This window comes from Clarias gariepinus, chromosome 17 (genome assembly GCF_024256425.1).
Source record: "Clarias gariepinus isolate MV-2021 ecotype Netherlands chromosome 17, CGAR_prim_01v2, whole genome shotgun sequence".
NCBI lineage: Eukaryota > Metazoa > Chordata > Actinopteri > Siluriformes > Clariidae > Clarias > Clarias gariepinus.
The window spans coordinates 5,816,152-5,827,671 of NC_071116.1; the positions used below are offsets into that span (position 1 = coordinate 5,816,152).

General features: G+C 40.2%; 1 protein-coding gene across 6 annotated transcripts in view; it reads left to right on the forward strand.

Moving 5' to 3' along the window:
* Window positions 1-10,036, forward strand: part of nipblb (NIPBL cohesin loading factor b) — a 35,099-nt gene extending 25,063 nt beyond the window's left edge. For all 6 annotated transcript variants that reach the window (XM_053515931.1, XM_053515933.1, XM_053515935.1 and 3 more), the window contains exons 24-47: window positions 396-539; window positions 625-711; window positions 842-1,062; window positions 1,186-1,288; window positions 1,459-1,557; window positions 1,741-1,887; window positions 2,274-2,408; window positions 2,553-2,651; window positions 3,167-3,220; window positions 3,317-3,428; window positions 3,519-3,655; window positions 3,805-3,945; window positions 4,475-4,568; window positions 4,745-4,899; window positions 4,993-5,083; window positions 5,210-5,383; window positions 5,481-5,671; window positions 5,781-5,888; window positions 5,987-6,187; window positions 7,162-7,308; window positions 7,423-7,775; window positions 7,996-8,170; window positions 8,592-8,768; window positions 8,898-10,036. In XM_053515931.1, the coding sequence (XP_053371906.1) occupies window positions 396-539; window positions 625-711; window positions 842-1,062; window positions 1,186-1,288; window positions 1,459-1,557; window positions 1,741-1,887; window positions 2,274-2,408; window positions 2,553-2,651; window positions 3,167-3,220; window positions 3,317-3,428; window positions 3,519-3,655; window positions 3,805-3,945; window positions 4,475-4,568; window positions 4,745-4,899; window positions 4,993-5,083; window positions 5,210-5,383; window positions 5,481-5,671; window positions 5,781-5,888; window positions 5,987-6,187; window positions 7,162-7,308; window positions 7,423-7,775; window positions 7,996-8,170; window positions 8,592-8,768; window positions 8,898-9,263 (3,711 nt within the window). In that variant the 3' untranslated portion in view covers window positions 9,264-10,036. The remainder of the gene's footprint in view (window positions 1-395; window positions 540-624; window positions 712-841; window positions 1,063-1,185; window positions 1,289-1,458; window positions 1,558-1,740; window positions 1,888-2,273; window positions 2,409-2,552; window positions 2,652-3,166; window positions 3,221-3,316; window positions 3,429-3,518; window positions 3,656-3,804; window positions 3,946-4,474; window positions 4,569-4,744; window positions 4,900-4,992; window positions 5,084-5,209; window positions 5,384-5,480; window positions 5,672-5,780; window positions 5,889-5,986; window positions 6,188-7,161; window positions 7,309-7,422; window positions 7,776-7,995; window positions 8,171-8,591; window positions 8,769-8,897) is intronic.
* The last annotated feature ends 1,484 nt before the right edge of the window (window positions 10,037-11,520 follow it).

Here is an 11,520-nt window from a genome sequence, read left to right on the forward strand (position 1 = left end):
AATTTTTTGTAATCAAATTACTTGAGGAATCGTTTCAGCCATAGTGTGCATAAATGGCAGATTTTAACAATTATCGTTATTGCAAGCAGCTTTTACAGAAAAAAAGTAGAAACAAGGTTGAAAAATGTGGGAAAAATTCACCAGTGTTTATGTAAAACCCTTCTGTCCATCAAACGTATTTTATTTTTAACGGTAATTCTTCTTTTCCTTGGAGGAACTTTTATTCTTTTGACACTTTAAAAAAAGATTTTAAACAAGTAAATAAAAAATTTAGTTATAAAGTTCTTAGAAAACCTTGAGAGGACAATGTGAGGAAATATGTATAAATTATCCGTTTTACTCACTGGTTAACACGTGCCTGGTATTTATCACCACTTTTTTTTTTTTGTTCTCAGGTGCACCAGTTCAGCAACAAACAGACTGAGATGGCACTCAGAGTGGCCTCTTTGGACTACCTGGGAACAGTTGCTGCTCGCCTGCGCAAAGATGCTGTTACTAGCAAAATGGACCAGAGATCTATAGATCGCATCCTCAGAGAGGTAAAGTCTCAATTGTCATTAACAATTGATATCCAGCTCCCCTAACTTGACATTCCTTATTAATCATTATGTGTTAATTCTTTAGGCATCTGGCAACGATGAGACACAGCAGCTTCAGAAAGCCCTGTTGGATTACCTGGATGAAAACGTTGAGACCGATCCTTCTCTTCTGGTAAAGACTGAATTTAGATTTAGATCGAATAAACTCCCCACCACCCCTTTCTTGAGTCTCTCTCCTTTTTTTTTTTTTTTTTTTTTTAAATGCTTGCTTAACGTGATTTTTTTTTTTCCCGACCCGACAGTTTGCGAGGAAGTTCTACATCGCTCAGTGGTTCAGGGACACCACTACAGAGACCGAGAAGGCCATGAAGTCTCAGAACCAGAAGGAAGACGACTCCGCAGAAGGAGCGCACCACGCCAAGGACATAGAGACCACGGGAGAGATCATGCAGAGAGCTGAGAAGCGCAAGCAGTTCCTGCGGTCAATCATCAAGACCACTCCGTCGCAGTTCGGCACACTGAAGTGAGCTTGTGTAGAATTTCTTTTATTACTTTATTTACGTGCATATATAATCAGAGTTTTAATTTATGCGTTTTATTTGATATCAGTATAACCTTTTATTTCTCTTTCTTCTTCTTTTATTAGGATGAACTCAGACACTGTGGACTACGAAGACGCCTGTTTAGTTGTGCGATATTTGGCCTCTATGAGGCCGTTTGCACAGAGCTTTGATATTTATTTAACCCAGGTAAGAATTTCACATTATTTATGTTCATACAGCTTTAGGAAAACGGTAAAATGGTTGTAAACAAAAAAAATATTTTTAAATAGGTTAAAAAAGATTCCTATTAATTTTCAGTGTTCTTTGTGCCAGCAATGTCTTGCTACAAAAAGCCTCCTGCTGTTTGTGTTGCTCAGATTTTGAGAGTGCTGGGAGAGAGTGCTATTGCTGTGAGAACGAAAGCGATGAAGTGTCTGTCAGAGGTGGTGGCTGTGGATCCCAGCATTCTGGCCCGGGTGAGTGCGTTTTCACAACTGAAGGTCAAAAAAAAATACAAATAAATTAAAAAAACTTAAATCGTGTGCTTGGTTACTCGGAACAAACTTGTAATGAGAAATTCCACAGATGCATCATTTTTGAGGAGAGTTTGAAATTAAATGGCTTTCGGTCTAATGTTTGCGCCTGTTATTCACGCACAGTCGGACATGCAGCGTGGAGTCCACGGTCGGCTAATGGATAACTCCACCAGTGTGCGGGAGGCTGCCGTCGAGCTGCTCGGCCGATTCGTACTGAGTCGTCCACAGCTGACTGAGCAGTACTACGACATGCTCATCGAGAGGATACTGGTACGTAAAAAAAAAACAAAAAAAAAAACTCAATACTCAAAAAAAAAAAAAAAAAAAGTCATAGATAAGATAATGAGCTCATTAAAGTTTCCTATAATCCTGAAATGTAGCTTGTACACAGGCTAAACTGTCAGGTAAATCTGGACTGTAACAGGATTAGAAGCAGCCTCTGTTTGGGCAGTCATTACCAATGACTTTAACTGAATAACTGAACAATAATACAGCGGTATTGAAAACACATTTATTTTCCCCACATTAAAGTTCATTCAGAGTATGAAAGTTCACCTTGGGTAAATTTTCTTTTGTGGCGCTCTATTGCCACCTACAGGCTGTAGAAAATGCAGCATGTTTCACCCAATCACGCATCCATGGGTTGATCTTTTCAGGATACGGGCATTAGTGTGAGAAAGCGGGTGATTAAGATCTTGCGAGACATCTGCCTGGAGCAGCCCTCCTTCAACAAGATCACCGAGATGTGTGTGAAGATGATCCGAAGGGTCAACGATGAAGAAGGCATTAAGGTATACATCATGGCTTCCTATCCGTGTGTTGCATTTTCTTTTTTATTTAGTCCGTATTTTATTCCATACACTTTATGAATGCTTGATTGTGGCTGCATCGTAATGTCTTCTGACATCTGACTTTTTTTTTTTCTTCCCTTACAGAAACTGGTGAATGAAACATTCCAGAAGTTGTGGTTCACTCCGACTCCAAACCACGATAAGGAAACCATGACCAGGAAGATCATCAATATCACTGATGTGGTAAGCTAAATTTTAGTCTGTGATAGCAGGGCACACTCGCATTTTTGCCTGTTTTGGGATGTTTGTTTTTCTGGACGGAGTAATGAGCAAGCACTCAGATTCCTGTGGGAATAATAAGTACAGGATTTGTGGTATTGGCTAACATTTTGGTTATTAGTGTAGTGTTTTTCACCTCTACTTGTCTAGCATACAAATGCTTTGTTGTAGCCCTTTTTTAGAAAATGTCATGCAAGTCAGTTTTGTGCAGCATGGTATGCTAATAGTAGTACTTCTGCATCGTGGAAATAAACTTATTTTGTAGAAGTTTATCAGCTTTTGTGCCTTGCAGTGATCTTTATTTATTACGAACAGTAACCTATCATAAACAGACCTACGTTCTCTCTGCAATTGATTGAAGTCGAGGCAGAATTGGTGTAACGAAGTCGGAAAAAAAGTTAATTTATCCTTGGGCTAATGTCTGCACAACATATTATGCAGTCTTTCTTTTTAACACACATGTGGATTTTTCTTGACAGGTGTCTGCATGCAGGGATTCTGGTTACGACTGGTTTGAACAGCTGCTTCAGAACGTGAGTGCCGTCTTCCATCATTCATACGGGATAGAGCGGTCGGTTGTCCTTTTGCTGTTTTCTCAGTCTGTCGTGTTTATACCAATGTCATTGCAGCTGCTCAAGACTGAGGAAGACGCATCCTACAAGCCGACCCGGAAAGCCTGTGCCCAGCTCGTCGACAATCTAGTGGAACACATGCTTAAATACGAGGAGGAGTCTCTCACCGGTACTGCTCTCTGTTTCAAACACACAGACAGAATTTAGCCTTTTGTGCAAAGTGTTTGCTAGTTTCTAAATGCTTCTTCTTACCCTGCAGACTGTGAGAGTAAAGGGGTAAACTCAAATCGCCTCGTGGCCTGCATCACTACACTGTACCTGTTCAGCAAAATCCGAGCCCAGCTGATGGTGAAACACGCTATGACCATGCAGCCCTACCTGACCACCAAGTGCAACGTAAGCGCCAAACTCCTCTCCTCCTACTAGTATATTTAAGCCTTTTGCGCCCTCTAGTGGTCTGTTTGAAAAACTGCATAATTTTTCGCTCTTCAAGATCTCTCAAGTTACTTGTGGTGATTATTATTTTTTTTTATTTCTGTTCACAGAACCAGAATGATTTCATGGTCATCTGCAATGTAGCTAAAATCTTAGAGCTGGTGGTGCCTTTGATGGACCATCCCAGTGAGACCTTTCTCACCACCATTGAGGAAGACCTTATGAAGCTCATCATAAAATACGGAATGACGGTCAGTAAAGTGTCAAAATTTTATGCACACAGAAAAACCGCTCACTTTGTTTTCAGCGATTGTTATATATATCATCCAAAGTGCTTTACATAATGAAGCCATTAGCCTTTGAACAGTTTCCATATATACATAGCATATTGTTTTTGCCTTGAATTCTCTGTGCAGTTTCTCATTGGCTATACAGAGCAATTCTTGTCTTAGCTAATATTCACCGTTATCATTCAAAGGTGGTAGCACAAAATTGAAGAAAATTATCACACATGGTGAGAAATTGTCTTCGGTGTGGATGTGCACAGTAAATATTAAGGCCAGAGTCTTTTCAGAAATGAAACTCAAAAAGATCCAGCTGTACCAGGCTCTTATTTGACTGAAGAAAAGGACAGAATGGATCACATCTCAATTGGCAATAGATTTAAGACTGAAATGCTGAAATATGTTCTGTCAATATGTGTAAAATATTTACAAACATTTTCATTTCCAAATCAATACGCTGGTTTCCAGTGACCCTAAATGTTTTTTTCCTTTTCAGGTTGTGCAGCATTGTGTAAGCTGTCTTGGGGCAATAGTGAACAAGGTCACTCACAACTACAAGTTTGTCTGGGCTTGTTTCAACCGGTACTATGGTAAGCAAGTAATTCAAGAAACACTCTGCTTCTGTCCATCAAATAAATGATAGCATAGCTTTTAAGATCTGTACATCCTAGACAAGCTTATATGAATGGACGGGAGTCGTGTTTGATAACTGTGTGAAAAGTAGAGTGGATGATGTTGGATGACTTAATGTGCTTAATGTCCTCAGGGGCACTAAACAAGCTGAAGACCCAGCACCAGGAGGACTCTACCAGCACGGTGCTGGTGTCCAATAAGCCGGCGCTGCTGCGTTCTCTCTTCACTGTAGGAGCTCTGTGCAGGCACTTTGACTTTGATCGAGAGGAGTTTAAAGGAAATAACAAGGTCTGACATTTGCAATTGTTTTGATCACATGAGTTTCATTATGACTTTTTTTTTTTTTTTAAACGTTGCTAATTTTTTGTTGTTTTTTCCCAGGTTGTCATAAAGGACAAGGTGTTGGAGCTGCTTCTGTATTTCACCAAGAACGAAGATGAGGAAGTGCAGACAAAGGCCATCATTGGCTTGGGTAAGTGTCGGTTTTGTAACATAAGGACTGTATTTGTTTAGAAGTTAAGGCATTGTGTGGTATCGATTGGAATGTTGTGTTCAATACTGTTTTCATTTTAACAAATCTGATTTCTTGTTCCCCCAGGTTTCCTCTTTATCCAGCACCCGGGGCTAATGTTCGTCCCAGAAGTAAAGACCCTGTACAACGGCCTCCTCTCTGACAGGAAGAAGTCCGTGAACCTGAAGATCCAGGTGCTGAAGAATCTCCAGACGTACTTGCAGGAAGAAGACTCCCGAATGCAGGAAGCTGACAGGGAGTGTGAGTGTCTGTCACACTGCCAAAAGTCTCCCTTTCATTTGTCAGACATGTTTTTAACCTGACCGATGTGCATGTCTTTCTATCTCTCTTTCTGCAGGGAAGAAGCTGTCCAAGCAGGAGGACCTGAAGGAGATGGGTGACATTTCATCGGGTATGAGCAGCTCCATCATGCAGCTGTATCTCAAGCAGGTCCTGGAGGCTTTCTTCCATACGCAGTCCAGTGTGCGTCACTTTGCCCTCAATGTCATCGCTCTGACGCTCAGCCAGGGTCTCATTCACCCTGTGCAGGTACACATACGCAACCTGACTAATTACTATAGTATTCAATTCTCTGAAAGTTGTGGTATCTTGAGGTTAAATTATGGTCGTATTTTTTATTTATTTTTTGCTTACATAGTGTGTGCCCTATTTGATTGCCATGGGAACTGATCCTGAGCCCACGATGAGAAACAAAGCTGACCAGCAGCTGGTAGAAATTGATAAGAAGTATACAGGATTTATTCACGTGAGTGACTTTGAGTGTATAATTTAACACCATCGAATTCTATCCACATGGAGTAAAAATAACCAACACCCCCCGTTCTGTCTTTTGCATGAAATCAGATGAAGGCTGTGGCGGGGATGAAAATGTCCTACCAAGTCCAGCAGGCCATAATGGGGTCCCGGGACTCGATCATCCGGGGTTTCCGCCAGGACGAGTCTAGCTCTGCGCTCTGCTCGCACCTTTTCACCATGGTGCGGGGAAATCGGCAGCACCGGAGAGCCTTCCTCATCTCTCTGCTCAATCTGTTTGATGATAGTGCGGTGAGTCAGTTTGTCCACGATTCTGCGATGTGTTGAGTTTATAAAGGGGTTTAAAACGATCAGGTCATTTAAATTCTTACTGCTAATTTTAATTTAGACCTCAGTTAGCTTCTTCTTCTTCTTCGTCTTTCGACTGTTCCCTTTCATGGGTCGCCACAGCGAATCATCTGCCTCCATCTAAGCCTATCCTCTGCATCCTCTCCTCCCACACCAACTAACTTCATGTCCTCTTTCACTGCATCCATAAATCTCCTCTTTGGTTTTCCTCTAGACCTCCTGCCTGGCAGTTCCAACCTCAGCATCCTTCTACCGATATATTTACGATCTCGCCTCCGAACATGCCCAAACCACCTCAATCTGGCCTCTATGACTTTATCTCTAAAACATTTAACATGGGTTGTCCCTCTGATGAACTTATTCTTGATCCTATCCATCCTTGTCACTCCCAAGGAGTACCTTAACATCTTAGGTCTGCTACCTCCAAGTCTGCCTCCTGTCTTTTCTACCTCAGTTAGCTATAAGCAGAAATAATTTCTGTATAATGGTTTTGAGGCCACCATTTTCCCCCCTGCTGATGTAAAACAAAAATAGCAATAACTTTTTTGTTAATAGAACACTCAGCTTCTTTAGAGTTGTCATGGTAACCTGTTTCGAATTTATTACACCTGATTTGTGCATGCATACACCTAGCATTTCTGTGTTGTTGAACAGGCGATGAAAATATATTTTTGTAAATACCTGACATGTTGGCAGTTATAACCGTTAATGCAAATCTGGAATTAAAAATTATTATCTAGAAGTCTTTATTTGATTTTCTGAAATCTAATTAAATATCTAATCTGATATTCAGTAATTTATTAAAAATAATTTATAATAACTCACCGTGACCAAGTATTGGATTGTGTTTAAGGTTATAACCTATAATGAGCCAGGCTGCTTGGACTAAACTTGTCCTACTGTCTGTTGACTTGCAGAAGACGGAGGTGAACATGCTGCTGTTCATTGCCGACAACCTGGCGTGTTTCCCGTTCCAGACGCAGGAGGAGCCTCTCTTCATCATGCATCACATCGACATCACGTTGTCAGTGTCTGGCAGCAACCTCCTGCAGTCCTTTAAAGAGGTGAGCTCCCATTCCCTGTTTTTTTTTTTTTTTTTTTTAATAAACGTTTTCCCTTCTTTTTTTTCTTTCTCTCAGTTGTAACTTTGTCTTGTTTGCTCAAATTCTCCCCTTCAGTCTTTGCTAAAAGAGCCAAGGCCGAGGGAAAAGAAGAAGAAAAAGAAGGAGCGGGAAAAGAAATACGGCTCAGAGGAGGAAGACGAGGAGGAAGAGTATCGCGAGAGCAGTAGGAGAAGCAGCAGCAGCAGCGACGAAGATGACGAGGTTGTCCATAGGTCCAAGAAAGCCAAGCGGGCTGCGGTAAACTCGGATTCGGACTCGGACCTGGAGGCTGACGACGTGGACAAGGTCATGGACCGTCTGCCAGACAACCCGATGCCTCTGCTTGAATTTGCTAACGCCTCTCAGGGCATCCTGCTCCTCTTAGTGCTCAAACAGCACTTAAAGAACCTCTACGGCTTCTCAGACAGGTATCAATCACAGACTGATCCAAATCCTAACACTATTTAATTTTTTCATTTAAAATTGAAAATCTTTTCATGGTTTCTAAACCGCTTTAGAAATAAATAAAAAAAAAGGTACAAGCTCATACAAGTATGCAGTATCCTTGACCTATTACTAAAAGAGGCTGCACCGTGTGGCTTTTTCTTCTGCAATTTTTGTTCAAGCCAATGTTTCTGTTCTCCACAGCAAAATCCAGAAATACTCGCCCACGGAGTCAGCGAAAGTCTACGACAAAGCGGTGAACAGGAAAGCCAACGTACATTTTAACCCGCGGCAGACGTTGGACTTCCTGACCAACAGTCTCTCCAACGCAGAGCTCACCTACGAAGTCAAGAGAAGGATCGTCAGGCAATACTTGGACGTAAGTAACTCTAGAGCTGAAATGTATATTTTTTTACCTTTAGAATCATTCACAAGAAAATCAGGTGCTTCCTGCCTAAAACTTGCATCGGAAGATCATCACTGATAGTTAAATATTATACAGTAAAAACACATTTATTTACACACATCTAATACGTCTAATATTGGTATTATTATATAGTTTTAAGATATTTGGCTAATAAATTTGATTCTAATTGTGCTGTGCTATTTATTTTATAACATAAGCGATAGGCAAAACTGCTGTTGGGTCACAACTTGATTAATAACCAGTACAGGTCCTGAGGGACAAGGAGCGAAAGATGCTATTTTATAATATTTTAATATTACTAATTTAATTTGAGTTGAGCTTTATTTTACAATTATTGTATCTTGTGACATACTGACATCTTTATGCTCTGTAGTTTAAGGTACTGATGGAGCACTTGGATCCTGATGAAGAGGACGAGGAAGGTGAGGCGTCGGCTAGCGCCCACGCCAGAAACAAAGCCATCACTGCGCTGCTGGGAGGTTCCAGCCCGAAAAACAATGCTGCTGACTCGTACGACGAAGACAGCGATGGAGATGAGAAAATGCCTGGAGTAAGTGCTGTTTTGACCTCAAAATTACATCAGTGAAATAATCCAAATTATAGCAAATATCCAATGTATATATTTTTTAAGAAATACTTAACTTGTGATGTTAAATGTTTTTATTTATTTATTTCCTAGTCGTCACGGAGATCCAAAAGAGGCGGCGATTCCGCAGATGCATCAGGTCACATGAACGAAACGGTAGAAGCCATGGACGTCATCGCTATCTGTTGCCCCAAGTACAAGGACCGGCCGCAGATAGCTCGCGTTATCCAGAAGACGAGCAACGGTTACAGCGTGCACTGGATGGCTGGCTCGTACTCTGGCACTTGGGCCGAGGCCAAGAAACGGGACGGACGCAAACTGGTGCCTTGGGTGGACACTATCAAGGAATCGGACATCATTTACAAGAAAATCGCCTTGACGAGCGGGCACAAGCTGACTAACAAAATGGTGCAGACTTTACGCTCACTGTACGCAGCCAAGGAGGGGACTTCCAGCTAATCAGACTACAGTTACTCCACCAGGAACTCTCAGCAGCCAAACTTTATTTGGGATCCAACATTTTCTAACTCGGACAGTGCGGCAAGTGTACTCACGGACTCGCAAAAGCTCTAGGTTGGCTGTCGAAAGAGTGAGGAGAGGGAAAGGAAGGAAGCGTTTTAAAAAGTCGTGAGGACCTGCAGGAAAGCATTCTGTGGACACATTTTAAGTTAAACAGGACAAACGCATCTAGAAGGAAATGTTTGGAAAACGTGTGGGAGCTCCTTCGCTGTTGTGCAGCAACTCAGTTGTGTGATTTTTACTCCCACTGTATCATAGTTTAACAGAAAAAAACAATAAACACAAAAACAAAAATGTTTATATCTCTGATGAAAAAATCTGTTTAAAAAATAAACTTAAAGTGAATGTTGGAAATTAGTCTGTTGATGTTCTTAATAAAGTGTTCTTGGAGTTAAACCTAGCACCGGATGGATTTCTTTAGCTTAGCTCAGTGTCCAGGGAAAGAACCTTTTAAATATTTCCTCTGCTTTATGTTTTACTCCTTTTTTTTTTTTTTTGTTTACTCATGCTGTACAATGGAGTCTCCTGGACATAATTTATTCTGTTTTAAAGCAGAGCATGCAGTATCTGTGGCCTACATGCAGGGGGAGAATTTTTTTTTTTTTTTTTTTGTAAATGTAGATTTTGATGTATTAGGTCACCCTAGAGAGAAAAAAGGGATCCCCAGCACTTCTGGCGGAACAAATACTGCAATAAATTTTTTTACTTCTCTTTGTTACTTGTCTTGTTTGCATTTGACTTTTATTATTTTTTTCATTAGCTCTCTGCCAAAAGGCAAAATTAAATAGGTATAAAAAAAAAAATTAAAATGAAAAAGGTTGTGTACTTATCTGTAAGGGTTAGATTTTTGTTTTGCAACTGCAGAGGAGAACACCCTGGCAGGGTCCTGGCATGAAACTTCCACAGCTATTACTTTCAGGCGTTCTCTTATTGTGACCATTCTGTTACCACCTTCATGGTGGGCCGCTGGTCTCTCAAAGCTGATATGGCAGCGCTGATGTTTTATTTTTCCTACTGTTCTATTGCTTCAAGTCTGTGTAAAGGCAGGATAAAAGAACCTAAGACAATGAAGTTTTGGGTTCTTAATAACTTCTACATTCAGTCAGATGTGGGGGAAGAATACCCCCTTGTGCTTTTTAGTATTCTGTAAATGGACACAGTATAAAAACTAATGAAACATTAAATGCTAAATATGTACGACATGATGTCCCAGAATGTTTTCAAAACTTCAAAAACTTGTCATTAAACTGGGGGAAAAAATTCCTAGTAAATAAATAAATGAATAAATCCACAGTTAGGTGCTTTAAATCAGACGTTTAACCTTTAAATCCTCAGCTAGATGCTTGGATTATATTCCACTTCATATTTTAAGTGACTATGAATAAAAAAAGTCAGCCAAAGAAATAAAAAAATCCAATTATCTTCCCGGGACCTGTGGACAATTTTCACCTGTTTTAAACTGAAAGGAAATCATATAGACATAAGGAAAATAATTAATATAGATATATATCTTGTGCCAAGTTATTTTTGGGTGACTTATCTTTTTTCTTTTTAAGGCAAAAACCAATTACTGGACTTTAATTGATTTTTTCAAGACATGACAGAAAGAGGCGGTTTTGGTTTACCGTTTGATCCGAGGCTTAATTTTCTTTTATCGAAGCCAAGAATAAACTTTGTTTTAATTAAAAAAAAATAATCATTGTGTTGTACAACATAAGTGTTTAACTTATGCGTGATCTTCTTCTTATCTAAAAGTATTGAACATTTATAAGACAGGCTTTGGGTTCAAAGATTAATTGAGATGAATCTGTTTTTCATGTTTTTACAGATGAATGTTTGTTCATTCATTCATTTTCTATACTGCTTTTCCTGTACCCCCGCCTGGAACCTATTCCAGCAGAATTTGGGCACAAGGCGGGGTACACACACAAAATTTGGGAATGCAAGTTATCCTAATCCATCAAGCCCAGGGGGGGACTTGCAAATTTACAGATTTGAAGCGTTAATTAAACCCTCGACCCCAAGCCACAGTTTCCGGCCCAGTTGAAGGTTATTGTAGCAAAAATATGATGTGATAAAAAAAATACAAATTAAAGAAGTATTTCTGGTTTTATATCTTAAGCACTGGTTCCTTTACTGATTGTAAATGGATGTGATCGGCATGGATTCTGATAAACTCCAAGCACGGATTATGCAA